This window comes from Pipistrellus kuhlii, unplaced genomic scaffold (assembly GCF_014108245.1).
Source record: "Pipistrellus kuhlii isolate mPipKuh1 unplaced genomic scaffold, mPipKuh1.p scaffold_m20_p_3, whole genome shotgun sequence".
Lineage (NCBI taxonomy): Eukaryota > Metazoa > Chordata > Mammalia > Chiroptera > Vespertilionidae > Pipistrellus > Pipistrellus kuhlii.
This window is the reverse complement of record NW_023425529.1, coordinates 13,492,670-13,520,225: the sequence shown is the minus strand read 5'-3', so window position 1 is coordinate 13,520,225 and position 27,556 is coordinate 13,492,670. Positions and strand designations below refer to the sequence as shown.

The 27,556-nt window shown below is 38.8% G+C and overlaps 1 protein-coding gene across 1 annotated transcript in view; it reads left to right on the top strand.

Moving 5' to 3' along the window:
- Window positions 1-27,556, top strand: part of CFAP54 (cilia and flagella associated protein 54) — a 243,255-nt gene that overhangs the window by 167,685 nt on the left and 48,014 nt on the right. Inside the window, exons 52-62 of the mRNA XM_045587640.1 lie at window positions 3,110-3,215; window positions 5,994-6,141; window positions 7,379-7,536; window positions 7,707-7,886; window positions 7,999-8,125; window positions 16,573-16,728; window positions 18,053-18,158; window positions 19,154-19,247; window positions 25,197-25,295; window positions 25,830-25,971; window positions 26,660-26,812. Of these exons, the coding sequence (XP_045443596.1) occupies window positions 3,110-3,215; window positions 5,994-6,141; window positions 7,379-7,536; window positions 7,707-7,886; window positions 7,999-8,125; window positions 16,573-16,728; window positions 18,053-18,158; window positions 19,154-19,247; window positions 25,197-25,295; window positions 25,830-25,971; window positions 26,660-26,812 (1,469 nt within the window). The remainder of the gene's footprint in view (window positions 1-3,109; window positions 3,216-5,993; window positions 6,142-7,378; window positions 7,537-7,706; window positions 7,887-7,998; window positions 8,126-16,572; window positions 16,729-18,052; window positions 18,159-19,153; window positions 19,248-25,196; window positions 25,296-25,829; window positions 25,972-26,659; window positions 26,813-27,556) is intronic.

Genomic DNA, 27,556 nt, shown 5'->3' with positions numbered 1-27,556 from the left:
GGTAATCCTCCTACACTCTGTTTTTCATGTGGAGGAGAGAAACTAGAAATTTTCCATTTTGCAACTAAGTAGTGCCAGGTGGATTAGTCCATATTAATACCAAGAAGATTCGTACATACTACTGTAGTATGTTTATATTTTATTAAGTTTTGGGGTCAGCAAGATTTGAAGCCTCATACCTCATTCCTCTTTTTCCCCCCAAAAAATATTTTTATTGATTTCAAAGAGGAAGGGAGAGGGAGAGAAACATCAATGATGAGAGAGAATCATCAATCAGCTGCCTCCTGGGGATCAAGCTAGCAACCCAGGCATGTGTCCTTGACTGAAATCAAATCTGGGACTCCTACGTCTTCAGGCCGATGCTCTATCCACTGAGACAAACCAGCAAGAATTCTCATACCTCATTTCTCTTGATATCAAAATTTGGGCTTCTAATTTAGAAGCATGGGTTGAGCACACCTTATTTCCCACAGGGTGTAGTAGCCATCCTGTGCTACCCTCGGAAGCTACCCAGTAAACAAGGTGTCATAGAAACACACGTGGATCCTTGAGGGAGGAGGTTGTTGGAGAGTGGAACTTTCATACCTTTATACATAATGCGTCAGTATTACATTTTTCTTGTTGTTTTCTTGATTTTTTTACTTTAAATAAAAACCAGTAAGTTTATACAATCAGAAACAATACATTAACCTACCAATATCTATGCCATTTTAATGACTCAGTAAAACCTTGGAAATTTAAAAATTAATAATTGCACGAAGTTTCTCATATCCAGAGACCTTAGATTTGTTCCTGGCCCATAGCAGGTACTCAACAAATATTTTTTAACAAATGGAAGAATACATCATTGAATCCTTATAATAACCCAATTTCATACTCTGGGAGCCTACAAACAGAGACTATACCTTCTCCCAAGCATGCGTGGACAGTGACAAAGTTGGTCATATACTAGGGCAGAAACCTCAGTAACTGACCCGAATGAGGAGGTGTACTGACGACAGTCCAAGGAAACAGGAAGCCTCTGGAATATGTATGGGGGAAGTGTCATGGTGTGATTTATATCTTAATGAGATTGCTGGGGTTGCAATCTAGAGACTATGACTGCAGGGTCTGAAGGCAGAGGACAGTCTGGCCAGGAAGCTCCTACAGCCTGGAGATGATGATGGCTTGGGCAGAGGCCTTAGCTGTGGATAAGGTAAGGCGAGGGGCTGCTAGTTGGCATCCATATTTCAGAGTTGAAGCTGACAGAGCTTGTTGGTGGGTTGAATATAGAGTGTGAGTTAAAAGGAAGCAGTGGTGATTTGGGGCTCTGCCTGTGGGATGGAGGACAAACAGAGTTGGTAGAGGAGGTGGAAGCAAGAGGAGCTGCTTTTAATCTATTCTGCCAGTTTTCTAGGGCTGCTTTAATGAAGGGCCAAAAACTGGGGTGACTTAAAACAATCCAGTTTTATTGCTTCCCGGTTTTGGAAGGTCGAAGTCCAAAATCAAAGTGTTAGAAGGGCCATGCTCTTTCTGACAGCTCCAGGTAGGGAGAGCCCTGCCTTGCTTTTTGTAGTTTCTGGGTTTTGCCAACAATATTTGGCTTAAAGATGCATCACTCCAGTCACATGGCCTTCCTCTTCCTGAATGTGTTCACATCCTCTTCCCTCTCTGGATATTTGTTCCCATTGTTTTAAATACATCAGTGAATTTAGAATAGGATCCATCCTAATGACATAATTTTAATTTGACTTCCTCAGACAGTTATTCTGAGGTACTAAGATTTAGGATGTCAACATATCTTTCTGGCAGCACACAATTCAATCTATAACACCTGTGAAGTGTGTTTGTCAATTAACTCTTCAAGTGGAGAATTAGAAAGGTGGATGCACTGTCCAATTGGATTTCATCCCATTTTTCCCCCATGTTATAAATAGCACTTTGATAAGTATCTTCGGGTAAATAAACTGTTCTGTATTTCTTTCTCTTTTTTAATATATATTTTATTGATTTTTTACAGAGAGGAAGAGAGATGGATAGAGAGTTAGAAACATTGATGAGAGAGAATCATCAATCAGCTGCCTCTTGCACACCCCCTACTGGGGATGTGCCCGCAACCAAGGTACATGCCCTTGACCAGAATCGAACCTGGATCCCTTCAGTCTGCAGGCCGACACTCTACCCACTGAGTGAAACCGGTTTCGGCTCTTTCTCTTTTTTAAAACATATTTTTATTTATTTCAGAGAGTGGGAGGGAAAGATAGAAATATGATACTTTTTGATTTCGCTGCCTCCTGCATGCCGCTACTCAGGTTCAAGCCTGAACCCAGTCATGCACCCTGACTGGGAATCTAACTGTGACCTCCTGATTCATAGATCAACACTCAACTACCGAGGCACACCTGGCCAGGCAGATTGTTCTATATTTCAAATTTTGTTTTGGAATAGATTTTCAAAAGAAGAAGCCTCCTGAGATGTATATTATCTAAATAATTTGAAAAGGGTGATGTCAATTATAAATTTATTATTATGGAGGGGAGGAGGCTATAATGGTCTAAACTGCAGACAATCATGCGTATTTCTATTTCCTTGCTTCTACTTTCTTAATTTAGTACATTTCCTTTCCCACTGGACACTGATTCAATATTAATTTAGATTTAGAGTTTCTAAGTAGATAGCATTAAGTAACAATACTACAACCTCAAAAAGCTGGAAAACCACATTCTGATTTATTTAAATACACATGTGCTCATTTTATTAGTGATATTGTCAGTAAATTTTGTTTTAAATCTTGGAAACTTTTATTTATTCATCCTTCCATTCACTCACTTTCATGTTAAAATATTTTTTCTGGCTCTACTGTCCCAAGTATTCTGTATTCTGTCCCAAGCACTAAGTTCTGGGTTCCAACAGGGAATGAGACAGATGAGCTGTAGAGCAGTTTATACATAATTAAACAGTGTGATAAATCAGAACAAATGGTTAGATCAGGGCACTGTAAGGGTGCATAGAAGGTCACCTAACAGTTTTGGGGGGTGAATGAGGCAGTGGGAATGTGCTCTGGAGGAAGTAACATACAAATGTCACAAGTGTAAAACTAATAACATTTAAAATATATTTTTTATTTTAGTGTTGCAATAGTATCTTCCACACTTAAGCTTCTCCAGGATTCAAAACTTTTTCAAAAGAAGGTGATACCAGTTGACACAGCGAGTTCCCTCTCTCTAGAAACTTCTGTACGTATGAATTTAATGCTTATTCTTATTGATTAGTTGGATAAAAACATAGGAATAAAGTAGAAAAAAACATTGAATATGGAGTATAAAGATCTGTATTTAAGCCCTGTTTATGCTGCTTTTAACTGGCATACCTTGGGCAAGTCCCTTAAACTTTTATAGCATTTTTTAATGTAAATCTCATTTGCGAACTGATGGAATTGGATGTTGTAATCACTGAAGTCCCACCAAATGTGGCAGTACAAAATTATAGGTCTGATTTTACTAGTAAATAAAGTTGTTTCACTTTACTTTTCTTTTCATCTCATGTTTTTGTTATGTTAGCATTATCAGTATGACACCCGTGCTGTTTCCTACTTTGAATTTCTCATAGTTACATTCTTCCCTATTTAAGCTCTCAAATATTTTTTGACAACTGGTTTTGCAAGGTATTTGAAATTTTATTGGATTTTTTTATGAGATCAAGTAAAAATTTAATAAAATAGCAGTTTGAAATATAAAGATTCATCATGTAGAATCTTTGCTTATTATTTTAAACTAGAGGCCCAGTGCATGAATTCATGCACAGGTGGGGTCCAGCCAACCCATCCCAGGGGGAGGGGCCATGGACAGTTGGCAGGCTGGCCCCACCCCCTATCGAAGTGAAGGGTAATCAGAGGTAAGGCCAGCTGGGAGGAGGAGCCATGGGGGGTTGGCCAGCCAGCCTGCCCCCTGGTCAAACTCCCAAACTCCAAGTTGAGGGGACAATTGCATATTAGTCTTTTATTATATAGGACTAGTGACCTGGTGCACAGATTTGTGCACATTGAAAGGAAATTAGGAGGTGGTCATCAGGGTGGAACTGGGTGAGACAGGCCAGATGTACCCTGGAGCCAACCTTCCATAGTCCCTCCCCAACATCTGCAGAGTGAGCAGGGTCCCTCCAGCAGGTGGGGTCCCTCAGCCTGGCCTGCAGGGATCAGGCTGAATTCAGCACTCTGACATCCCCCAAGGGATCCTGGAATGAGAGAGGGCATTCTGCAAAGTTGCTGTTATACAGAGTTTGGAATGCAAATGCAAGTGTGCAGTAAACCAGATTTGGGGCCAACAGTGCCCCAGCAACAACATAACCAACTGCTGAAGGTGGAATTGCGTGGCCCTATGAGGAATCAGGTTCCCTTCTCTCTGATTTTGGGGTGCAACACCTGAGAGCTGCTGCTGCCAAGTCACTGCAGCTCAGCAGCTCCTGCATTGAACGTCTGCCCCTGGTGGTCACTGTGCTCATAGCAACCAGTTGGACTGGCAGAGGGACACTTAGCATATTAGTTTCTTATATGTATAGATATTATGAATAAAATTGCTAATATTCACTGTCATTACAAGAAAGTAACACTAATTATCCTAAGTAGAGACTTGTTTCTAACTATATTAAAAGTAATAAAAGACCTAAAAAGCAATCTAATTCTGAAAATTGACTTACAGAAATGGTTGTTAATTGGGGGCTATTTTGCCTCCCCAAGAGACATTTGGCAATGTCTGGAGATGTTTTGGTTGTTACACCTAGAGGGGGTGCTATTGGCATATAGTGGGTAGAGGTCAGCTATGTTACTCAACATCCTAGAATGCACAGGACAGTTTCCCACAACAAATATCTGCCACACAGTGCCAATAGTGCCAAGGCTGAGAAATCCTGGTCTACTTGTGACTTGGCTTTTGAACAGTAACAGGAATTGTAGGCACTGAGAGATTAAGGTATGTGGATGCTAATCCAACTAGACTCTTCCATTACTCGTGCCCTTGTGGTCACCACTCTGCCACCAGACTTCTGTTGTTCACTTTTTACCATTTCTGGGAACAGCTCACCTTCCTCTTCTGTGCTTCTCACCTGTCTATCCAGACTCCAGCCCCCTGCCCATCCCCAGAGCTGCTCCTTGATAGCAGATGCTGCTAATCGGTGGGAGATGTCTAGCTATCAGAGATGCAAAGCGGGGAATTCCTGGAACAAATGGGTGTTGGTTCGAATGACTTAGAAGTGCCCAAATTTCTAAATAAGATGGGTTGCTGCTATTCCCTGGAAAAAGCTCCCTTTGCGTCTCCCTCCCAGTAGCTCTGGTCATGGGACACCCTTTGTAAAGAGTAAAAATAAGGACAGTAGGTCAGTGATGTATTTTTGGGATGTGAGCAGAATATAGTGATATAACAGAAGAGATTAAGACTGTAGGCTCTAAAGTCAGAAAGATACAAGTTTGAGTCTCACCTTCGCCAAAATATGATGAAGTTTAAGCAAACAGATAACCTTTCAAAGACTTGGGTCACCCATAGGTAAAACAAATACTAACAACTCCTCTTGGGCTTGTCAAGAGGATTAAATGAGATAATGTGTATAAAGCATGTAGCACAGTGCCTGACACGTGAGAAGCATGCAGTAGATATTAGCCAGTATTATTAATTATTATTCAGTCTTTCAGATGATATTTACAAAAATTTTGAGGACATGATGTGTTATCATTTGCAGTGATAAATTCAGACTGCAAGACTGTTTGTCAACAATGGGCATAGAAAGAAAAAGAAAAACTGAAAAGCAGTAGACCAGAATGCTAATAGAGGATTGTGAGATTATGGGTGCTCTGTGGTTTTTTTTATGTTTTATAGAAAATTCAAGAATAATTTCTAAAATTTAAAATTTAATACTATTAAATATCAGATGCTTCTTTTAACTCATAGTAAGTACATTTAGCATTAGACTAGAACTTTGCCACTATTAATGTGAAGATAACCATGATTTTAATATTGTTTTAGGTCATTGAAAGTAAAGATGATAATGAATTTTTAGATCCTATCTCCCTAAATTCTCGAGAATACTTCAACATTCATCTGTGGTTGAGGTGCCGCTTAGCATTGGTGACTGCGTTTGTTGCACAGATCCGTGGCATTGGAATCGTGAAAGGTACAAATATCCTATTTTCTTAATTGAAGTTTTTATAAAAAGTGATTTCATGTAGGTAACAAATGGTTTTTTTTTAATATAGATATATTTTTATTGATTTCAGAGAGGAAGGGAGAGAGAGAGCTGGAAACATCAATGATGAATGAGAATCCATTGATTGGCTGCCTCCTGCACACCCCCCTACTGGGAATTGAACCCATAACCCAGGCATGTGCTCTTGGTTGAATTTGAACCCGGAACTCTTTAGTCCACAGGCCAATGCTCTATCCACTGAATAAGACCAGCTAGGGCGGTAACAGAGGTTTTATTGGGATATATTTCATTAACATTAACATTTTACAGCTCTCTAGATTAATTTGTTTCCAGAATAAAAAATTCAAGTTCTTACATAAGAATAATCATTTTTGCCGTAACTGGTTTGGCTCAGGGGAAAGAGTGTCGACTAGCAGACTGAAGGGTCCCAGGTTCAATTCTGGTCAAGGGCATGTACCTTGGTTGTGGGCACATCCTTAGTAGAGGTTGTGCAGGAGGCAGCTGATTGATGTTTCTCTCTCATCGATGTTTCTAACTCTATCCCTTTCCCTTCCTCTCTGTAACAAATCAATAAAATATATTTTATAAAAAAAATAATCATTTTCAATAGTCCCTTGCTGAAAATGGCATATATGTTGCTGATGTATGCAAAGCAGGCAGCGTAGAAGGACGGGTCCGGAGCACAGGTTCTGGAGCCAGCTGCCTTGGGTTCCAATGCTCAGACTACCACTTCCTTGCTGTGTGACCTTGGCCAAGTCTATCAACCCACAAATGCCTGACTTCCTTCTCTGTACAATGGAGGCAAGTGTATCTATTTCATAGGATTATTGTTGAAATTTAATGGGTTATACTTATAAAGTTCTTAGATTACACAGGCTGGCTCACAGGAATATTAATTCTTACAGTGATGAATAAGTATCTACTTGTAAACCTATTTATCTACCCATCTCTATCAATCTCCAAAATTAAATTATCTCATGCAATTTTATTAATAGTTTTGCAGCATTTGGATCCGTAAAGTGCCTACCCCCTAAATTGCAACCCATTTATTTTTAACATATCATGTAGTCTGTTTTCTCTCTCTTTGTATCTTCCTGTTCTTCTATATTACACAATATTCCTGTGATGAACTCGGGGCATATTATGTGTACATATGTCATTACCTTCTCAGTGCATTTTAAATAACAACATTTGTTTATTTTAGAAAATGATATGACAGATTATGTTAGCCTCATCAATGAAGTGTGTGTGGAGGCAGAAAGTGCAGGCGACAAGGAGCTACAAGCTGAATTCTTGATGCAAGCTGTAATCATTGGCTTACAAGAAAAGCATTTAAAGGCAGACATCATAACAAACCTTCAGGTAGGAAGGAAACTTCATTCATGTTGATAGTCACCAAAGGATTCAGTGTAGAACAAAAGGAGCGAATTTTATATTCCAATAGTTACTGAATGCATGACAGTCAATATGGCCAGCTCTTGTTTCAGTGAATTGCAAACAATACGATCAAAGGAATAATTTTATTTTAATAGGCCATAATACATTTGCTTGAAGGAAATGAGTTTATTTCTCCGAGATCTTTTTTAACTCTGACGAGAAGCTTGCTTTTGCTGGATGACTTAACAAGGGCAGAGAAATTCAAGGAAATGCTCTCTTCAAAAACAGAAAAAAAAAATTTGTTGATTCAGTCTCACACCATTCTTATTGAACAGGTGAGAGTTCTTTTGAGTTCCCAAGACTTAGAAACTTATTATTCTGTTTCTTTTATTTTTCTTTATTCCAAACCACTTTAGCTAATTACTCATTACAATGTTTCTTTTACAGATGCTAACTTTTGGAGAAACAATTGATTTTCCTTCATCAAACACTGACTATGCAAGTCCATTACAGCCTTTGAAAAATGTCTATCTTCCTCATATCATGTTATTGGCCAAAACAAAAATGAGAATAGGTAAGAACACTTAAACAAATATTGCACTGAAGCCATTGGTGAAAAATTTTTAAGTTATTTTCAGGCACACTATTACCTGAGCATATTTATATGGGGCAATATTTATGAATCCTCAGGCTCAATTTATTTACCAAATAGTTTTTGATTATTTATTGCATGCCAGATTCTGTGTGAGGACCTAGGAGGTTATTTTAGATCAAAACAAATGTAATCTCTGGTCTTAGTGTGGGAGACAAAAATAAACAAGTGAACAAACCATATAGGAGTGCATATTATATCATGGATTCATGTGATATAAATATTGTTTAAAATAAATATTTTTAATATTTATAAAATGTAATAAAATAAATATTGTCTAAAATAAAATATATATGCGATAACAATTAGGAAATCAGCAAGGATATAGAAAGCTAATATATGGTAATGGATTAAGTATATGTATATAGTTATGAATGGTTAGTGATATGAAAGACCTGGATAAAATCTGTTGATAAAGAACAAATGAACAGGGAAGGCCTCTCCTTGGAAGTGGCATTTAACCCCACACCTTACATGTGAGTCACTAAGTATGCATTGTAGAGGCAGAAGAAGCAGTGAGTTGTAGGCTCTGAGTCAGGATGAGCTGGGTATGTTCTGGAACTGCAGGGAGACAAGGACAGACTGAACAGAGTGGGCTGGAACAGCCCAATGGGAAGAGTTAAGCTGGGATGGTTACGTTTTAAAATACAGCCCTGGCTACTGGGGGAAGAACAGGTTGGAGCCAACCAAAAGTGAACCTGCTTAGAGTCAGTGGACCAATCAGCAGAAAGCTCACAGCCCCTCAGAAACCCAGGAGGAACTCAGGGACTTTTGTTTCTGGCTCTCTCCAGGACACCCCTCCAGTGTTTGACCTAAGGAAGCCTGCCTCTAGCTCCCAGGCTCTCCTCCAGCTCAGAGGATGAAGGTCTTGTACCAACTCTCTGTTGTAACCTGTATTTGACCAGGCCTTTTTGTTTTCTGCGTTTCTGGTTTCTGGTTTCTGATGCTTTGACATCTGGTGTCTTGCTATTTAGGGAGAAACTAGCCAGTAACTAGAGATGAGCAAATTGCTTTTCATTGAACATGCCTTTCACATGCAAACTAGCCATTCCAAAGCCCACAATCCAAACCCTAATCAGCAACTTTATTTTCCTTTGCTGGGCTCTTGCACTCTGGGCCACTCTTCCCCTACCTTCATCACCCCAAGGACAGCGGGCAGACTACCAGAGAGCCCCCTGAAATTCCTTAAACTAGTCAGTACTAAACCAGCTGAGTCTGCTTTCCCTACCTCATCCATTCTGTCCCAGGAGAACCACAACGAAGGCTCTTGTCTGCCCACTTTTCCCCTCGTTCCCTCCACCTCTCACCAACCCTGGTGCTTCCCCACGTGCCCCTACGTGGGGTGCTGTGGTTCTTCTTTTTGGGGAACTACAATGAACTATCTTGCCCATGGCAATTGTTTCCTCCTCTGTGAACCTCATCCATACCTGAATAATAATGAAATCGACATTTTAAACATTACTCTGCCTCCTGGGACCCATCAGCCTGGTGGGACCCATTTACCTCCTGCACCAGTTGGTGCTCAGCTCAGAGAGGTTGGTGGTGAGACTAGAATGGAGAAAGGAGGGCAACAGTGGTGCTCAAGCCATCACCTTTTCAGAACCTTTCCCCTATTTCCCTTCTGCTCCTCTTCCACGTGATTAGTATTGATCCCTATTTTTATACTAGAGGCCTAGTGCGCAAAATTTGTGCACGAAGGATGGGTGTCCCTCAGCCCAGCCTCCACCCTCTCCCATCTGGAACCCCTTGAGAGATATCTGCCCTCCCTTGCAGGTCTGGTCCCTCCCTACTTCCTTCCCCTGCTGGCTATCTTGTGGTGGCTATCTTGTGTCCACATGGGGGCAGCTATCTTGTGTATTGGAGTGATGGTCAATCTGCATATTACTCTTTTATTAGATAGAATAGAGGCCTGGTGCATGGGTGGGCATTGGCTGGTTTGCCCTGAAGGATGTCCAGGATCAGGGTGGGGGTTTCCTTGGGGCATGGGATGGCCTTAACAAGGGGCCTCTGGTGGTCTGCAGGCTGGCCACACCCCTTTGCAATCCAAGCAGAGGCCCTGGTATCTGGGATTTATTTATCTTCCGTAATTGAAACTTTGTAGCCTTGAGCAGAGGCCAAAGCAGGCCAGGGTGGGCATAAAACTTGGCCTCCTGTTCTCTCCAGCTCTGTGGATGTCGCCATTTTTGTTGGGATTTATTTCTCTTCTATAATTGAAACTTTGTAGCCTTGAGTGGAGTCCAGGGCCGGCCAGGATATGTGGAAAGCTTGGCTTCCTCCATTTCCAGGGAAACCCAAGCCTACTGTTCACTTGATGGCCATAGACATCTTCGTTGGGTTAATTTCCATACTTGCTCCTGATTGGCTGGTGGGCATGGCTAGTGGGTGTAGCAGAGGTATGGTCAATTTGCATGTTGCTCTTTTATTAAATAGGATGATCATCACCCTCATTATCAGATGTTAATTTTATTACTACAGGTAAACCGCTTCACCTCTATATTGTTGAGTGTCCTTATTTATAAACTTAGGCTGGCTTTGCTGACCTCTAGAATTCCTTCCTGCAATCTGATCCCATGAGAGCTATTTTTCTGCATCTTCAGTCCATAGTTTGTTATATTATTAGTATGTTTGATTTCTACAAGAGCTTAAATACAGGTTGTGTTACACTGTACAGGTTTTGTTAAATCAAGTGTATTATTCTCTGCTTTCTTGCCTCAGTAATCTTGAAGATGTGTCGCTACTCACAGGCAATGTTGGTTCTGTTTCTTAGACTCACTTGAAGCAGAACAGTTGCTTTCTGTTATATTATATTAAACACAGACTTAAGAAACAAAACCTAAAGCAGCTTTTCTGTCAAAACAATGTCAGTTTCACAATATTATTTTCGCAGAGTTGATGTTTATTGGAAAAAGGAACACTTCAATATTATGAAGCATAATATTATATAATCTGACTTAATGCTTTCTAGGCAATCTGCCTGTATAGTGATAGAGAAGACTGCATTGCAAGAACAGAGACACTTAACAATTACATTTTCTTGTGAAAGCCTCACACAGAAAGAGGCATTTTGAGTTTATTTTTCTAAAACAAAAAAATAAGCATTATGGTTATTTATTTTCCACTAATGACTACACCTTGAGCTTTCTTATTGGATTTTTTAAAAAGTCAATTAGTGACCTTATGATAGGAGTGAAGAAAGTTGCAAAAATGATGCTAGGGAGTGAAAATACAACAGGGAACCAAGCCAATCACCATCTGCCCTTAAAATAACTATTTTCTAGTTAGAAAAAGAAAAACAGCCAATCATTTCTATACAGTTTTTTTCCTAATTTGAACAAAACTCTAGAAGACAATTTAAGTACTATTATTATGTGTTATACTAGAGATCCAGTGCATGAAATTCATGCATGGGGTGTGTGTCCCTCAGCCCAGCCTGCACTCTCTCCAATCTGGGGCCTAGATTGGAAAGAGTGCAGGCTAAATGGGCAGTCAGACATCCCTCTCACAATCCTGGACTGCTGGCTCCAAACTGCTTGCCTGCCTGCCTTCCTGATTTCCCCTAACCGCTTCTGCTTGCCAGCCTGATCACCCACTAACCAATCCTCTGCCAGCCTGATTGATGTTTAACTGCTCCCTTGCCAGCCTGATTGCCCCTAACTGCTCTCTCATGCAGGCCTGGTTCTGCCCAACTGCTCTTCCCTATAGGCTTGGTCCCTCCCAACTGCCCTCCAGTCCTGGCCATCTTTTGGTGGCCATCTTGTGTCCACACGAGGGCAGTCATATTTGACCACATGGGGATAGCCATCTTGAGTGATGGTCAATTTGCATATTAGTCTTTTATTAGATAGGATAGTACTATATTATATAGTGTAGATATAACATATAGAGTACATATATTTAAGTGCCCTGATGACATGAAGATTAATAAAGTGTTATAGTATAACTAGAGGAGCAAAATTTGTGCCCTGGGATAGGGGTCCCTCGGCCCAGCCTATGCCCTCTCACAGTTTTGGATCCCCTGCTCCTTATCGCCTGCCTGCTCTCTGCTTCTTACTGCTCAGCTCTCTGCTCCTTAGCACTGCATTGGAGGCAGGAGAGACTCCTGCCGCTGCTGCATTTGCTTTCTGTGAGCCCGGCTTCTGGCTGAGCAGTGCCCCCCCTCTGGGAGTGCACTGACCACCAGGGGGAAGCTCCTGCATTAAACATCTGCCCCCTGGTGGCCAGTGCCCATCATAGTGACTGATCATTTTGGTCATTCCACTGTAAATGCTCGATTAGGTTTTTATTATATAGACTAGTGACCCAGTGCACAAAATTCTTGCAAGGGAGGGGGGGTTCCCTCAGCCCAGCTGGCCCCCTCTCACAGACTGGGAGCCCTCAGGGGATGTCCTACTGACGGAGTCTGGCCACCCTCTGTGGGAGACGACCGGCTAACCAAGGGAATGCACCGGCCCCATTACCCGCTGCTGCAGCCTCCAAGATGTTTTCATCAACACAGACTCTAGTCCCTTCACTATGAAAAATGACAACTTTCTTTAGGAATTTTCAAGATGTTTCTTTCATAGGATATGACATTTATTTATTTGTTTGTTTGTTTTTTTTAACCTCACCTGAGTATATGTTTCCATTGATTTTTAAAGAGAGTGGAAGAGAGAGGAAGAGACAGAGAGAAACATCAATGTGTGAGGGACACTTTGATTGGTTGCCTCCTGCATGACCCCTGATCTGGGCCCCAGATAGGGAGGAGCCTGTAACCTAGGTACATACCCTTGATCAGAATCAAACCTGGACTGTGCGGTTCACAGGCTGAGGCTCTATCCACTGAGCCAAACAAGCTAGGGCAGGATGTGACATTTCTTAGCCCCTCCAGCAGTGGACCTTCATTTTTTTCTCCAGGAGTGTGGTGGAAAAACCCTAGATCACCTTCTTGGATTCTTATAACCCAAGTTACCAAAACACTGCCTAGGTGTACAGGGAGCTTAGCCAATGAGCAGTCAGAAAAAGTATTTACTCTCTAACTGGTTTGGCTCAGTGGATAGACCCTGGGTCTGCAGACTGAAGGGTCCCAGGTTAGATACCTGTTAAGGGCATGTACCCTGGTTGGAGACACATCCCGAGTGGGGAGTGTGCAGGAGGCAGTTAATTGATGTTTATCTCTCATTAATATTTCCAACTGTCTATCCCTCTCTCCTCTTCTCTGGAAAACAATCAATTAAAATATATATATATATATATTAAAATTTGTTTCCTCTGCAGCTCATTAGGCCCCTGCATTGTGTCCACTGGGCTAGATAGAAGCAGGTCCCCACCACCCGGTGGTGGCCACCAGGGTCTCTGCACCCCCCATAGCCTGGCAGCCAGCCCCCCATCATTGGTGCCGGGCTGGGGGGCATGCAGGGATCCCTGAACTGCACCCCAGAGGCTGGCAGCCAGCCTCTCATTATGGTACTGGTCTGGGGGTGTGGATCTGAACTGTTGTTTGGTGCCAGAGCATGCGCTAACAGTTGCACCCATAGGCCTGGAGTGGCCAGGAGGCATTCTGGGACTCTTGCTGCTCAAGGCCTAAGTGTGAGTCTACGGGCCAGGAGCATCCTGGATCCTGAGGATGTTCTCAGGGTCCCAGGCTACTCAGGGTGTGCGTATACAAATTTACCACCATCTTTGTTGGGTAATTTGCATACTCACTCTGATTGATTGGTGGACATAGCAGAGGTACGGTCAATTTGCATGTTTCTCTTTTATTAGATAGGATTATTAATAAACAGTGTTATGGTATAATTTGAAACAATAGCGAAAACTATAAAAATGGGAGATATATTGAAACATGAGATTGTATTAGACAAGGGACATTTGCATATCTTTCTTGCCTGGCATCTCTGATGACACTTGGTAATTGATGGGGTTAAGAGAATAGTCATTAGAGAAGGAATTCTGGTGTGATTTCCATGAGCAAGTCATTTAACTTCTCTGTGTTTCAGTTTCCTCTCCCATAAGATGTGGATAAGAAAAGTATGTACCAGTCTCACCGGCTGTTGTGGGCTGAAGCAAGTGGAATGCGTAACAAGTTTAGAAGGGCATCAACTTTTTTCTAAGAGCTTTGTAGGTGTTAGCTATTCTCATTATTCCATGCCTGCCTACTTTATGCTCCTGGGAGCTGGGAGCAAGCCCTGGTTTTTTTTCATCTCCACATTCTCAGCAGTTTGCTGCCATCATGTATCATTTGAAGTAAAGGCTTGGTAACTTCTCCTTGGATAAGAAAGAGGGAGAAAGGCATAGTTTTCCACCATCCTGTTGTTTATATAGCAGATTCCTGAACTAAACATTTATAGAAAGTCCTAGGTTTCTTAAAAGCCCTTTGTAGGCCATCACATCCTGGAACTGAAAATTTTAAGAACCTGAAGAGATCTCAGATTTTTCTAGTTCTGCTGGTTTGTTTTTGAGTGAAAGACACACAAGGCCCAGAAACAGGCAGGGATTTGTTCAAAGCCTCTACTAACATGGTAGTGCCAGTGACTGGCCTGACCCAATAATTTAGCTTGTATTCAGCAACTGTTTCATCCTGCAATACTACATTGCCTTTCTGTTCATATCCCTTTATTATGTATGGTAAACTGCCCTATCAACATAGTTTTTCTTCTAGTTGCCTTCTACTCTTTATCCCCAAATTTTTATTCTTTAAAATTACCAAATTCAAGGCGGTCGTCAGCTGTTGGCTTCGACAGTCACATTCTCTGAGAAAGCTTTCTGACCTTTGCCAGGTCTGGATCAGTGTTAGTGGACTGAAAGGGTCCACTTGCCAGCACATATCAATGCCCAATCAAACACAAACAGGAGTTTGCAGCCAAGGAAGTAAGGGTTTATTAGTTGAGGAAATGGCATCAAGCCCAGAGTCACAGTTAAGCCAGGGGTCAAAGACCTGGCTCACCAATGGCTCCTAGGGGGTAGGTTATATAGGAGATGAAGGGAGCTAGGTCCTGTCAAGATCACGGTCTCTACTGATTGGTTGGCATTAAGGTAGGAGTTAGCTGATAAGTGCATATGGTGCTGATATCAGCCATGGCATTGCTTTGTCTGGTTTTCCAAAGATGGTTGGTGGAGTCATTCCACTTTTCTGGGTCTGGAGCTAAAACTCATCTGAGCTCTAGCTAGATGCAATCTATAGTTTGATTGCAACTCTGTCTCTGTGGCAATATACCCATGGCTTTGTTCCAAAGATTGTGTAATGCTGTCCAGGGCCTCATTGTCCTGAGGGCTTAATGATTAAGGGAGTGGACATTCAAACAGGGATGGGGAAGGGAAGGAGAAGGAGATGACTGAGTCAGCGTGCTGGATGAGGCCAATTTGAATTCAAAGGAAGCAAAGGAGAAAAGATCACATTAAAGAAATATTTGTGCACAGATACACCAGTTCTCCTGCTACCACATTACCCTTGCTTTCCCTGCAATGCAATTGACCACACGGTATTTTACTCACTTGTCTGGCCATTAAACACTAAGCTCCATGATATCTCTCTTAAAGAGACTGACAGTATCATGGTGTGTGGGCCCTGCAGCCTGACTGCATAGGCTCAGATTATAGTCCTGCTACTTACTAGTTGACCTTGGCAAGTTGCTTGGACCTCACTGTGCCACAGCTTACTCCTCTGAATGATGGTATCCAGTTGGAGTTGGAGGAGTTGGGAGGATTACATGAGATAATGCTTATTATGTATCTGGGGTGATGCCTGGCATGTAGGAAGCACTTAATAAACCTTAACCTCCTTTCTCATTTTTATCTAGTGCCTAAACACTCAGAAAATATATTTTTGAATAATATCTGTATTTGAGGCCACATAGATTAAATCTAATGCCTCTCCCATACAGAAACCATTTGTTATGTAATTAATGATGGGACCACATGTGGCCCTCATCCATAATGGGTTACCATCTCGTTAGGATGACAAAATATGCATAGCAAGCAGCCACTTCAGAGCTGAGTAGAAGCAACATTACTGCCTATTAATATGTGCACATTTTATTGGAAAGAGCATAAAACTTTAAAACTTCCAGATGTTTCCCTACTACAACCTCATCTTAGGAACATGGGAACTTGTTCTCCAGAGCATTATAAAATTTTACAACTGAATGAAATATTTTAGAGATTACTCTTCCTTTTTAAAAATGAGAATAATGGAAATTTATCTAACAATTAAGTTTTAAAAGACTATTGCTATAGTTCACTGAAATACTTGGATATTGAATTTCTTTAAAGATTTTCTTAGATACTAAAAACTAAAGACCACCAGGTTCTTAGTTGATGCCATAATGTGAGAGAAGTCTAGTCACCTATTTTGACACTATATTTTACCCTTCCTATCCACTGTCTTTCTTTAGGACATATAGTGGCCAAGAAAATCTACTATACCAGTAAAAAGAAGGATTTTTCAAAGTGGTCACCTGCTCTTCAACTTTTTGAAACAGCATTGAAGCTCTGTAAAATTTCAGCAACAGAGGAACATGAGGTGGAAGCTGAAATCCTTTTTAAGAAAGGTAAGATGTATTTGGGGTCAGAACTAGGATAAAGTTTGTGGAGGATTTTTGTCTCTCCCCCCCCACCCTCACCCTATTTACAGTAGGCTTCTTGAAAATCTAGTCAATGAATATTAAAAAAAAATCCAAATGTTTACAAAGGGCTTGGTAATGACAAAATACAAACTAAGTTTTAGATAAAGAGAGCACTGCTTATCTTTAGTTCATATCTAGAAAAAAAAAAAGGTACGCCTTAGTTTCTGTTATAATCACAATTACCCCTCATTGGTTTCATGATTGACTAAAAAATATCAGCATCAGCCATTTAACTATAAATAAGTTCCTTAAATAATGCTTGGAAGATACAGCATTTCATTATGTAGCTGAACATTTTAATTTTTACAAAAAAATACACATCCATTTAAATTAAAGTGCTATGACATATTTATATTTGTAACTTTTATACAACACATATTTCCATAGTATGTCCATAAGGTTTTATTGTGGCCATTTTAGCCATGAGAAAAATGGTGATGTTTGTGAGTGTTCTCCTTTGGAGCATCTAGTAGATGCTAGGCACTCTAGTCAATGCTTCACATCTCATATCTCTGATTTTTACAGCAGCTCTACAAGGTAGGTATGGCCATTCCTGGTTGACAGATGAGGAGAATGTGGAGCAGTAACTTTTCAGAAATCAGCAGCTTCTAAATGATAGTGCCCAGACGTGAACGTAACATGGGGTGGCTCTATTGCCCCATCTACAAGCTACACCAAAACTGTTGATCCTTTTTAGAGTAATTATAAGATTTCCCTTTCCTGCCCTTTTTGTTACAAAAGCGTCATTCCAGTCCCTACCTTTGACAGTTGCAGCTCACCATGAAGGCTGGGCGCTGAGTGAGAATGGGAGCACTTCCATCATCGTGGTGGTTTTCAAGATTTTGCTGAGTTTTAAGGACTTTTTGTTTTTAGAGATGTTTTCTGTGGTATCTGTGATAGCAGACAGAGGAAAGAGGAATATGTACATAAAAATGGGAACGAGTGCCCAAGGAAGAAGAGCAAGCACAAAGTAAAGAGAGAAAAGGAAGATGATAGAAGCAGTCATGTCTGGAAAGCCAATGAAGGTTGATGCAGTGTTGCTACCTGAAGTCAGAGGTGTCTTGAGATGCCCGGGGAAGAAAACAAAAGCTCCTTCCCTATGGGCTTCTCTTTCAGCAAGAAACAACAGGTGAACCAACGGGTGACAGCATGCCCAGTTTTCTGAATTCCCAGCCTGAAATATTTGTTCTGAAGTTCTAAATGATAGAAAAGAGAAAACCCATCCTTGTCCATCTTTTTCTTCTTTCAGGCAAAATAGAATGTCAAATGTTGATCGAGGATAAATCTCCAAATTTGCCACTTGACACTTTATATGAAGCTATACAAATAAGCTTGAGCCATGATCAGAACTCAGGGTAAAAGACTATCTCTCACTATTGAAACGATGTGTGTGTTGTGGTTTGAGCCCGTGTTCTGGTAAGACACTGTATTGTACTGCCCACAGTAGGGCTAGTTTCCTGGTGTCCGTAGACCAGCAGGTTTACCGATTTCCTTTTCAAGCTGGTTGCTCTTGACTCTGACCCAGTGATGGTTGATGATGTGATTATCACAGTAGCACACTGCACTGTGCCTCCTTGTACTCAGATCAATCTCCTGTCAGTCCTAGGATTACAGCGGCTTCCCTGGATGTGAAATTGTATCTAGAAGGGAACTTGCGGATATTCACTCTGGTCAGTAGTACCAGGGCTGGCCAACTTAATTCTGTAAAAATAAATCACCTCAAGATTCAAAGAAAGCCGCCATTATTACAATGACACTGATCTAAATTGCCCCAACTAGCAGGTTTCTTAATGAGCCCACATACCAAATCCCTGCTTTCTGCATAAGTCTAGGTGTCTCTTTTGATATTAGTGTAAGGGGGTTGAAAGAGGCTTGTTTTTAAATGTTTATTGATTTGAGAGAGATGGATTTGTTGTTTCATTTATTTATACATTCACTGGTTGTTTCTTCTGTGGGCCATGGCCAGGGATCAAATCCTCAACTTTGATGTATCCAGAAAACACTTTAACCCACTGAGCATCCCGGCCGGGCTGAGGCTTGGTTTTTAAGGCAGGTTCCTTTAGACTTGACCTTCATGTCTTTACTGCCTAGTTGGCTGAATTATTCTAGACTGGCCTTGATGTTATTGGCCAGTAAGGACAAGTTTCGATGCTCAGCTCTCTTCCAGAGTTTCTCCTTTCAGTAGAGAGGCAGATGCTAGTGTCTATGCAAAAAGTTCTGTGTGAAGAGAGTGGAAGTTTGGGACAGATGCTGGTTTAGTCTGTTTTTACCTTTCAGAAATTATTGGCAAATAATGGTAATTATGAGTGGTAAAGCTATTTATTAAGTACAATGCTATATATCATTTCAGGTTGATAAGGGACTCCTACCTAGAGGTTGCCTTATTATACCTACATATGAGAAGGGTAAAGCACAAACTTTCATCAGCACCATTAACACCTAAGGTAATTACCTTTTGAGCTGGTTATGTTACTGTGCTATTGAAATAATGAGACTGATTTTCCTGTGTGACTTAGAGAAATTAATTCAGTACTTTGTGATCATACTCAATAAACATAAGTGTCTCTTTCAATATTTCATGTAAAGCTCTGGGAATAGGCTTCATTTAGACATTTTTTGTCTGTTAAAAATGTTATCTATGAAGTGTAGGTGCATGTATGTACTCTAAGTCATTAGTATTGATCAGGAAATTACAGGAAACGAAATTTAACTTCAGTGATGGGCAGGTAAGGTTCTCATTACTGATGTATCTACAAATAGATCCCCTCTTGATAGAGTCATTAATTCAGACATTACACATCTATCAAGCACCTACATGACCCAGGCAGTATTCTGGAAAGTGATTAAGCAGTGTACAATTCAAACTCTGTTCTTGTTTTCATGGACCCTCCAAGAGATATTTTTAGAAAATTTTAATGTCAAATCTCTACTTTTTGAGAACATAAACATGATTTTAAACCATTAGGCAAATGGGCTTTCAGACAGTTGAGTTAGTCATATGGTAGATGCCTTTGGTGGATAGCAACTAATATTTTTTTTCCTATTAAAAACTATACTTACATAGAGAAGTTATTCTTTGTGGTGTATAAACATGTTTATTTCCAGTAAGAGAAAACAGATTTTTTCCATAGCAAGTAGCAATACAAAATAATAGGATATTAGGATAATTATATAACATCGTTTTGGCCTTTACTGGACAAGTGTTTATAATGAAGAGCTTGAGCAAGTTAGGATTTGAATGAGAAGAATATTATAAGTCCATACAATATGATCATTATTTCCTATATATGTTGACACAGTATAAATATTTTAGCAATTCATATAATTACTAGAAACACAGAAAGCAGCTATAATAAAAAATTTCACCTGAGCACATTTATACCATTGAAATATAACATTTGACATTTGTCTACATACCATCAATGCTTTATAAACCCTTAAGAAAGCATTATAGTTTCACTTTTATGCAATCTGTATAGCAGAATGAGCCTAGCACTGTTTTTTTGTTTGTTTGTTTATTTTTCTAGCACTGGTTTTAATTTGAATCTGAGCTTCATGGAAAGCTAGCAATATAATTGGAGCCTTTTCTAAGCTTAGTTTTTTTCATCTGGTGAAATGGTACTATGATATCTCTTAGACTAACTAGGAGAATTAATGTAATGGGCTTGGCATGTAATAGGTACTCAAAGGAACTGTTTTCCATCCCTATGTAATTTCAGTTAAACATTTACATTCTAAAGTATTTTCTACATAGTAATTATTTAATAATTATTTCTTAGCTAACTTGAGTTGATTTTTTCTTTTTTAAAAATTTAATAAATTTTTATTGTTCAGATTATTACAATTGTTTCTCTCCTCCCCCCCCCCCCCCATAGCTCCCCTCCACTTGGTTCCCACCCCATCCTCTGCCCTTTCCTCCCCAACACTATCCTCATCCAGAGGTGTACAATTTTTGTCCAGTCTCTTCCTGCACCCTTTATATCCCTTTCTCCCTGAGAATTATCAGTCCACCCCCTTTTTATGCCCCTGATTCTATTATATTCACCAGTTTATTCTGTTCCTCAGATTTTTAATTCACTTGATTTTTAGGTTCATTTGTTGATAGACATGTATTTTTTGTTCATAACTTTTATTTTTACTTTTTTATTCTTCCTTTTCTTAAAGAATACCTTTAAGCATTTTATATAATATTGGTTTGGTGTTGATGAACTCCTTTAGCTTTTTCGTATCTGTGAAGCTCTTTATCTGACCTTCCATTCTGAATGATAACTTTGCTGAGTAGAGTAATCTTGGTTGTAGGTTCTTACTATTTATCACTTTGGATATTTCTTGCACCGTCTGGCCTGCATAGTTTCTGTTAAAAAATCAGCTGACAATCATATGAGTGCTCCCTTGTAGGTAATTAACTCTTTTTCTCTTGCTCCTTTTAATATTCTCTCTTTATCTTTTGCTCTTGGCATTTTAATTATGATGTGTCTTGGTGTGGTCCTCTTTGGATTCCTTTTGTTTGGGGTTCTGTGTGCTTCATGGACTTGTAAGTCTATTTCTTTCACCAAGTGGGGGAAGTTTTCAGTCATTATTTCTTCAAATAGGTTTTCAGTATCTTTCTATCTCTCTTCTTCTGGCACCCCTATAATTCTGATGTTGGTATGCTTGAAATTGTCCCAGAGGCTTCTTACACTATCTTCAACTTTTTGGATTCTTTTTTCTTTTTGTTTTTTCTTGAGTATTTTTTGCTTCATTGTATTTTAATTCTTTGACTTGATTCTTGCGTTCCTTTATTCTGCTGTTGGATCTCTATATAATATTTTTTATTTCAGTAAGTGTATGTTTAATTTCTAGTTGGTCCTTTTTCATATCCTCAAGGGTCTCACTAAATTTATTGGCCTAGGAAATTCTTGAAAAACTATAACCATGGTTTTGAATTCTATATCCAGTCATTTGTTTTCCTCCATTCCTTTTGTTTGTGATCTGTTTCTTTGTCTCTGCATTTTTGTGGCTCCCCTGAGTTTCCACCTGACAGTCCACATTCCCCCTTAAGAGCATGTGTCCACAGAGGCTTGCCTGGAACTGGGATTCAGTGCAGTCAGAAGCTTCTGACTTGCTTCTGCTGAGGAAAGACAGTGGCAACCTCCACAGTCAGTCTTCTCTGTGTGCACTCATCTCCAGACTGCTGCCTGCCTTGGCTCCCCTAGTCTCCATGTGCCTTTCTCTCTACCTGACAGTCCAGACTCTCCCATATGAGCCTGGGTCCATGGGGATTTGCCCAGAACTGGGGTTCAGTGCATTCGGGGGCTTCCTTCTTCCTCCCGTCAGAGAAAGCCAGCCAGGCACTCATCCGCCCTTCCTCTCTGCATGTGTGTCTCCATACCTCAGCCTTTTGCAGCTCCTCAGATTCTCCATGAGCTTTTCTCTTTTCTTCTAGTTGTAGAATCTCCACTCAGCCAGCTTTCCTGTAGTTCTGGATGATGTCCGTTCTGTCTTTTATTTGAAGTTTTGAAATTGTTGTGTGAGGCAGCAGTTTAGGTGCTTACTATGCCGCCATCTTAGTTTCTGAGTTGATTTTCTTGAACATTCATTTATTTATTCATCTATTAACCAAACACTAATTGAGTGCTTAATATATGCCTGGCATGTTACTCTCTTTCCCCAAGGAGCACAGAGGAAGGAAGAAAATAATTATATCACAATATAATGAGAACTATAATCAAGATATGTAAAGGTAGGAAAGTGGAGCATTGTAGGGACTAATTTGCCTTGGCCAGTGTGGCTCAGTTAGTTGGATCCTCAACCTGTATATTGAAAGGTTGTGCATTTAATTCCTAGTCAGGGCATATATGGAAGACAACCAATCTATGTTCTCTCTCACATCAGTATTTCCTTGTTGTTTATGGTGTTTTTAGAGACAAGTTTTTAATTTAATAAAGTTAATTTTATAATTTTTTTCATATATTGTGTTTTGGTGGCATATCTAAGAACTCTTTGCCTAACCCCAGATGTCGAAGTTTTTTACCTATGTTTTCTTCTAGAATTTTTATACTTTTAGCTTTTTAGTTTGTGATCTATTTTTTATACATACTTGCGTAAAATATGAAGTATTTAAACTCATCATTTTGCACAGAGATCCAGTTGTCCCAGCACCATTGAATTTCCTTGGCACCTTTGTCAAAATTAATAGATCATAAATGTAAATAGAGATTATAAATGTAGATATATAGACTTCCAGTACTCTTCCACTGATCTATAAGCCTGTCTTTCTAAGAATATACCCTTGTCTTGGTTACTGTAGCTTTTAGTACACTTTAAAATTGGGAAGTGCATACTCTCCAATGATGTTTTTCCTATTTTAAGTTGTTTCGGCTACTTTGAGTCCTTTGTATTTTCACTTTAGGATCTGCTTGTAAATTTCTATAGAAAACTAAGTATTTTTAGAGTCTCCGTTGAATCTATACATCAACTAGGGGATAATTGCCATCTTAACAATATCGAATTTTCTAATTCATAATATGAATGGTTTCTGCATTTATTTGGATATTAGCTAATTTTTCTCAAACAATGTGTTTTACTTTTAGTGTACAAGTTTTATACATTTTTGTTACATTTATTTTTATTGTGAATGGAATTTTTCTTAATCTCATTTTTAGATTGTTTATTGCTGTGTCCTATGACTTTGCCAAACTCATTTATTAATTCTAGATGTGTGTGTGTGTGTATGTGTGTGTGTGTGTGTTGTGTGTGTGTGTAATGTGGGATTTTCTACATATAGGATCAAGTCTTTTTTAAACAAAGACAATTTTACTTCTTCCAATCTAGATAAACATTTTTTTCTTTTTCTTGCTTGTTTTCATGGATTAGAATCTCATATACAATGTTGAGCACTTGCCCCATTAAAAAATGTCCACCATATAATTTTCTAGTCCAAATTTTTCTATTCTGAGCTCAAGCCTGACCTTCTCAATAAAACTTTCCTCTCTATTCAAAATGAGATTTTTTTAAATGTCTGTGACACTAACTGTTCTCACATTACAATCCTTTAATGTTGTTCTGCATTCTTCACTTAATGCCTAATTAGTCTTGCTTTCAGAATTTAAGTTGGTTAAATTTTCAACCTTACATAGCCGATACTCTGAAAAGGCAACCCAGAGCCTAAATATTTTCATATGGCCAATCATAGGGTCTTCATATTTTGGGGCAGGGCTGTATCGCTTAGATTCCCCCATAGGCAGATCTCTGCAGGTATCATTTGAGGACAGGACACATTTGTACATTGAATTTCCTGTTATGGCATCAGCATTATTCTTTGCTTTTTCCTTTCCTTGGGAATCTTATAGCCAGCAGTAAAAGAAAAACATTTTTGTTATTGTCCATTTTATTCTGTGGTTTTATTTAAGATTATAGAATTGGCCAAAATATGAGCATCCAAAAATTAGAACCAAACAGTCTGATAGTTTTGTCCTGATTAGTTAAATCTTAAAAATTGACTATTGCCCTAGCCTGTTTTGCTCAGTGGATAGAGCATCAACCTGTGGACTAAAGGGTCCTAGGTTTGATTCCAGTCAAGTGAATGTACTCGATGTTGGGCAACCAATTAATATGTTTCTCTCACATTGATGTTTCTCTCTGTCTTTCCCTCTCTATTAGACTCTCTAAAAAATAATAATAATAAATAAAATTGACTATTAGTGCTTATTTTAGTTATCTTTAAAAATGTAAAACACATTTTATATGGTGGGTGGAGTTCTTTTCTCCCTGTTTCTTTCTGTAGCATTGGTTTTCTTATGTCTAAAAACAGAACACACATGCACACACTCAATGTAAAATATATCTTCATTCATAGATACCATCTTCCCTTTAATAGTTTCCTATTTAGAAATATGATAGCCAATACCTATAAAATCTTTAAGTAGTATTCTTATTTCTGATATCATTACAAATAATAGATTCAATTTATGAATTTTATATTAAAATGGTAAATATAGTTATAAGTAAACACATAATTTAAAATATCATTGGTGTTCATTTTGTTATTATTCAGATAACGCAATTATCTATTAAAAAAAATTAGAAAAAAATGGTTAGAAATAATTCAATCACCCTTAAAACCTAGGGAACACTGTTAATTTTCCCTGCTTGTATATACAGGGGATATGTGTATGGGCATATCTTTACTAAAATGGGATCATATTTTACATCTTATATTGTAACCTACACTTTTCTGCCCCAATATACTTTTGACATCTTTTCATGTCAATAGATAGTAGACATTGTTATTCTTAATGGCTACATACTATTCTACTAAATTGTCATCTTCAAAAGATGAGAAAATTGGTCATGAAACTTTATGATATCTTTATATATATCTTTATTATAAAACATTATCCACATTTTTTTAGATTTCTTTCAGAAGGCATAGTTCTATTAAAGAACCAACAGTAAACAGATTTGAAATGTTCAGTTCACTGGCCTGGATTGCAATAAGAGCTGCTGCACAGGTTGGTGTGATATTTATTTAATCTTCTTTTTGTTGTAATATCTGTATTTTTCACCTACCAGCTGTTAAGGTAACACAATGTATTTGAATAAGAGAAAGGAAGTTTTCATGTCCTTCGGAATTTGGGTTAATGATGTTTCTTTGGTAAGACTTATTCTTTTAATATAGATGGTGTTTTTAATCACTGTTAGCCAGACCTGGCTTTGTTTGTTTCAACTTTTATTTTAAAAAATATATATCAGCAGACACACACGCACACATATTTGACATTTTGGCAAACCTCTATCATAGCTAGGTGAGGTAGCCTCTTTAAAGTGAGTTATACATTAATTAAATGGCCAACAGTGATCATTTATTTGACTATGATGTATTACACATGTTGGGGATAACATTATTTTTGATGTTGTCTTTATATTGTCTTCCAATGTGTGATGAATGCTATTTTATTAATTCTTTCCTTAACATTATTTACATAATGAGTGATCTATGAATCAGAAAGCTTACATTTATAATTATAATTATGCATTTACTTAAGGTCAGTAAAGCTGTGTTGGCAATTAACTTGCTTATTGGAAAGAAGAACGTTAGGACTGATCAAGTCAGTCAAGAGGCATTGCTTAACATCCCAGAATTTGCCACTGTGGACCTTTTGTCTTCATACACAGATTATTTGCATGGTATGTTGAGTATATATGAATTCTGATTTTTTTTATATTATTGCCAAGATTTATCATCTTCAGATTTTAGTGGCTGTCAATTCCTTAGGGAAGTGAAATGATATTTTATTTTAATTTGCATTTCTCTGATTTTCAGTGATACTAAAAAATTTGGCTATCTGGGTTTTCTTTTCTATGAGTTTCCTGTTGAAATTCTCTTTCCACTTAAAAAATATTTTTATTGATTTTAGAGAGGAAGGAAGAGGGAGAGAGAGATATAAATATTAATGATGAGAGAGAATCGTTGATAGGCTGTGTCCTGTGCATGCCCCACATTGGGGATGGAGGCACAACTTGGCATGTGTCCTGACTGGGAACCAAACCATGACCTCCTGGTTCCTGGGTGGACACTCAACCACTGAGCCACACCAGGTCTTTTTCCACTTTTCTATTGGTCTGTTTGATTTTTTTTTATTGGTTGATGCAAGGGTAATATATATTAGAATAAATTTACATGTGCTTTAAATATCTTTTCTAGGTATAAGGTTTATATTTTAACTTTGTGTTTATTATTTTTTGTGGCACAAATTTTTAAAAAAATCAAATGTAGCCCATGTGTTGGTCTTTCCTTTATAAATTGGACTTTTTCGTGTTGTTACTTTTCAAGAAAAGCATAATAATACGTGTTGTTATTTTTGTTTACTTTCAGATAAGTACCAAGTTGCCTTCCAGACTACTGATAGCATACCTGAGGACACAGATGCCATAAAAAAGACTCCAACTAAAGTAGATATTACATGGATCCTTCTACTACGCTACTACATTCACCTGCAAAGGATTAATAACATGAGCAAGCTTCTAGGTAAGTCTTTGATGTGTTAAGAAAGAACATACATCCTTCCTATTTCTGTTTAGGTCATGTTTCTTATTTAGAATTATAAAATACTTTTGATAGCTTCTCATCAGAAGACAAAAATTTCAGAAGTTCTTAACCTGAGACACACAGACCTTTGAATGCAATAATATTCCAATATAATTGATTTCCTTTGATACTCTATATATTTTATTTCATGCACTTAAAAACATTATTGACTGCCAAATTGACCCATGGCTTAAAACATAGGTGATCACCCTAATTGGTTTGGCTCAGTGGATAGAGTGTTGGCCTTTGGACTGAAGGGTCCTCTGTTTGATTCCAGGAAAGGGAAGGTACCTAGGTTGCAGCTTGATCTCCAACCCTGGTTGGGGTGCATGCAGGAGGCAACCAATCAATTTGTGTCTCTAACATTGATGTTTCTTACTCTCTGTTCTCCCTCTCCCTTCTACTCTCTCCAAAAACCAATGGAAAAGTGTCCTTGGGTGAGGGTTAACAACACAAAAGAACCAAAGTGATCATAATTTGACAAGCTTATAAAATGAAGAAGGTAAAAGTTTAGCTTTATGGAGAGAATCTTTTAGTATCTGGTATGTACAAGAGAAGAAATGTATGACGAGATAGGAATATTTATCTCCATGGGGTTGTTTTATTAAGTTTTTTGTTTTGTTTTATCATTGATGTACCTAAAGAATATCCAGAAAAACTGGTAAAATCTTCTTTATATCAGTC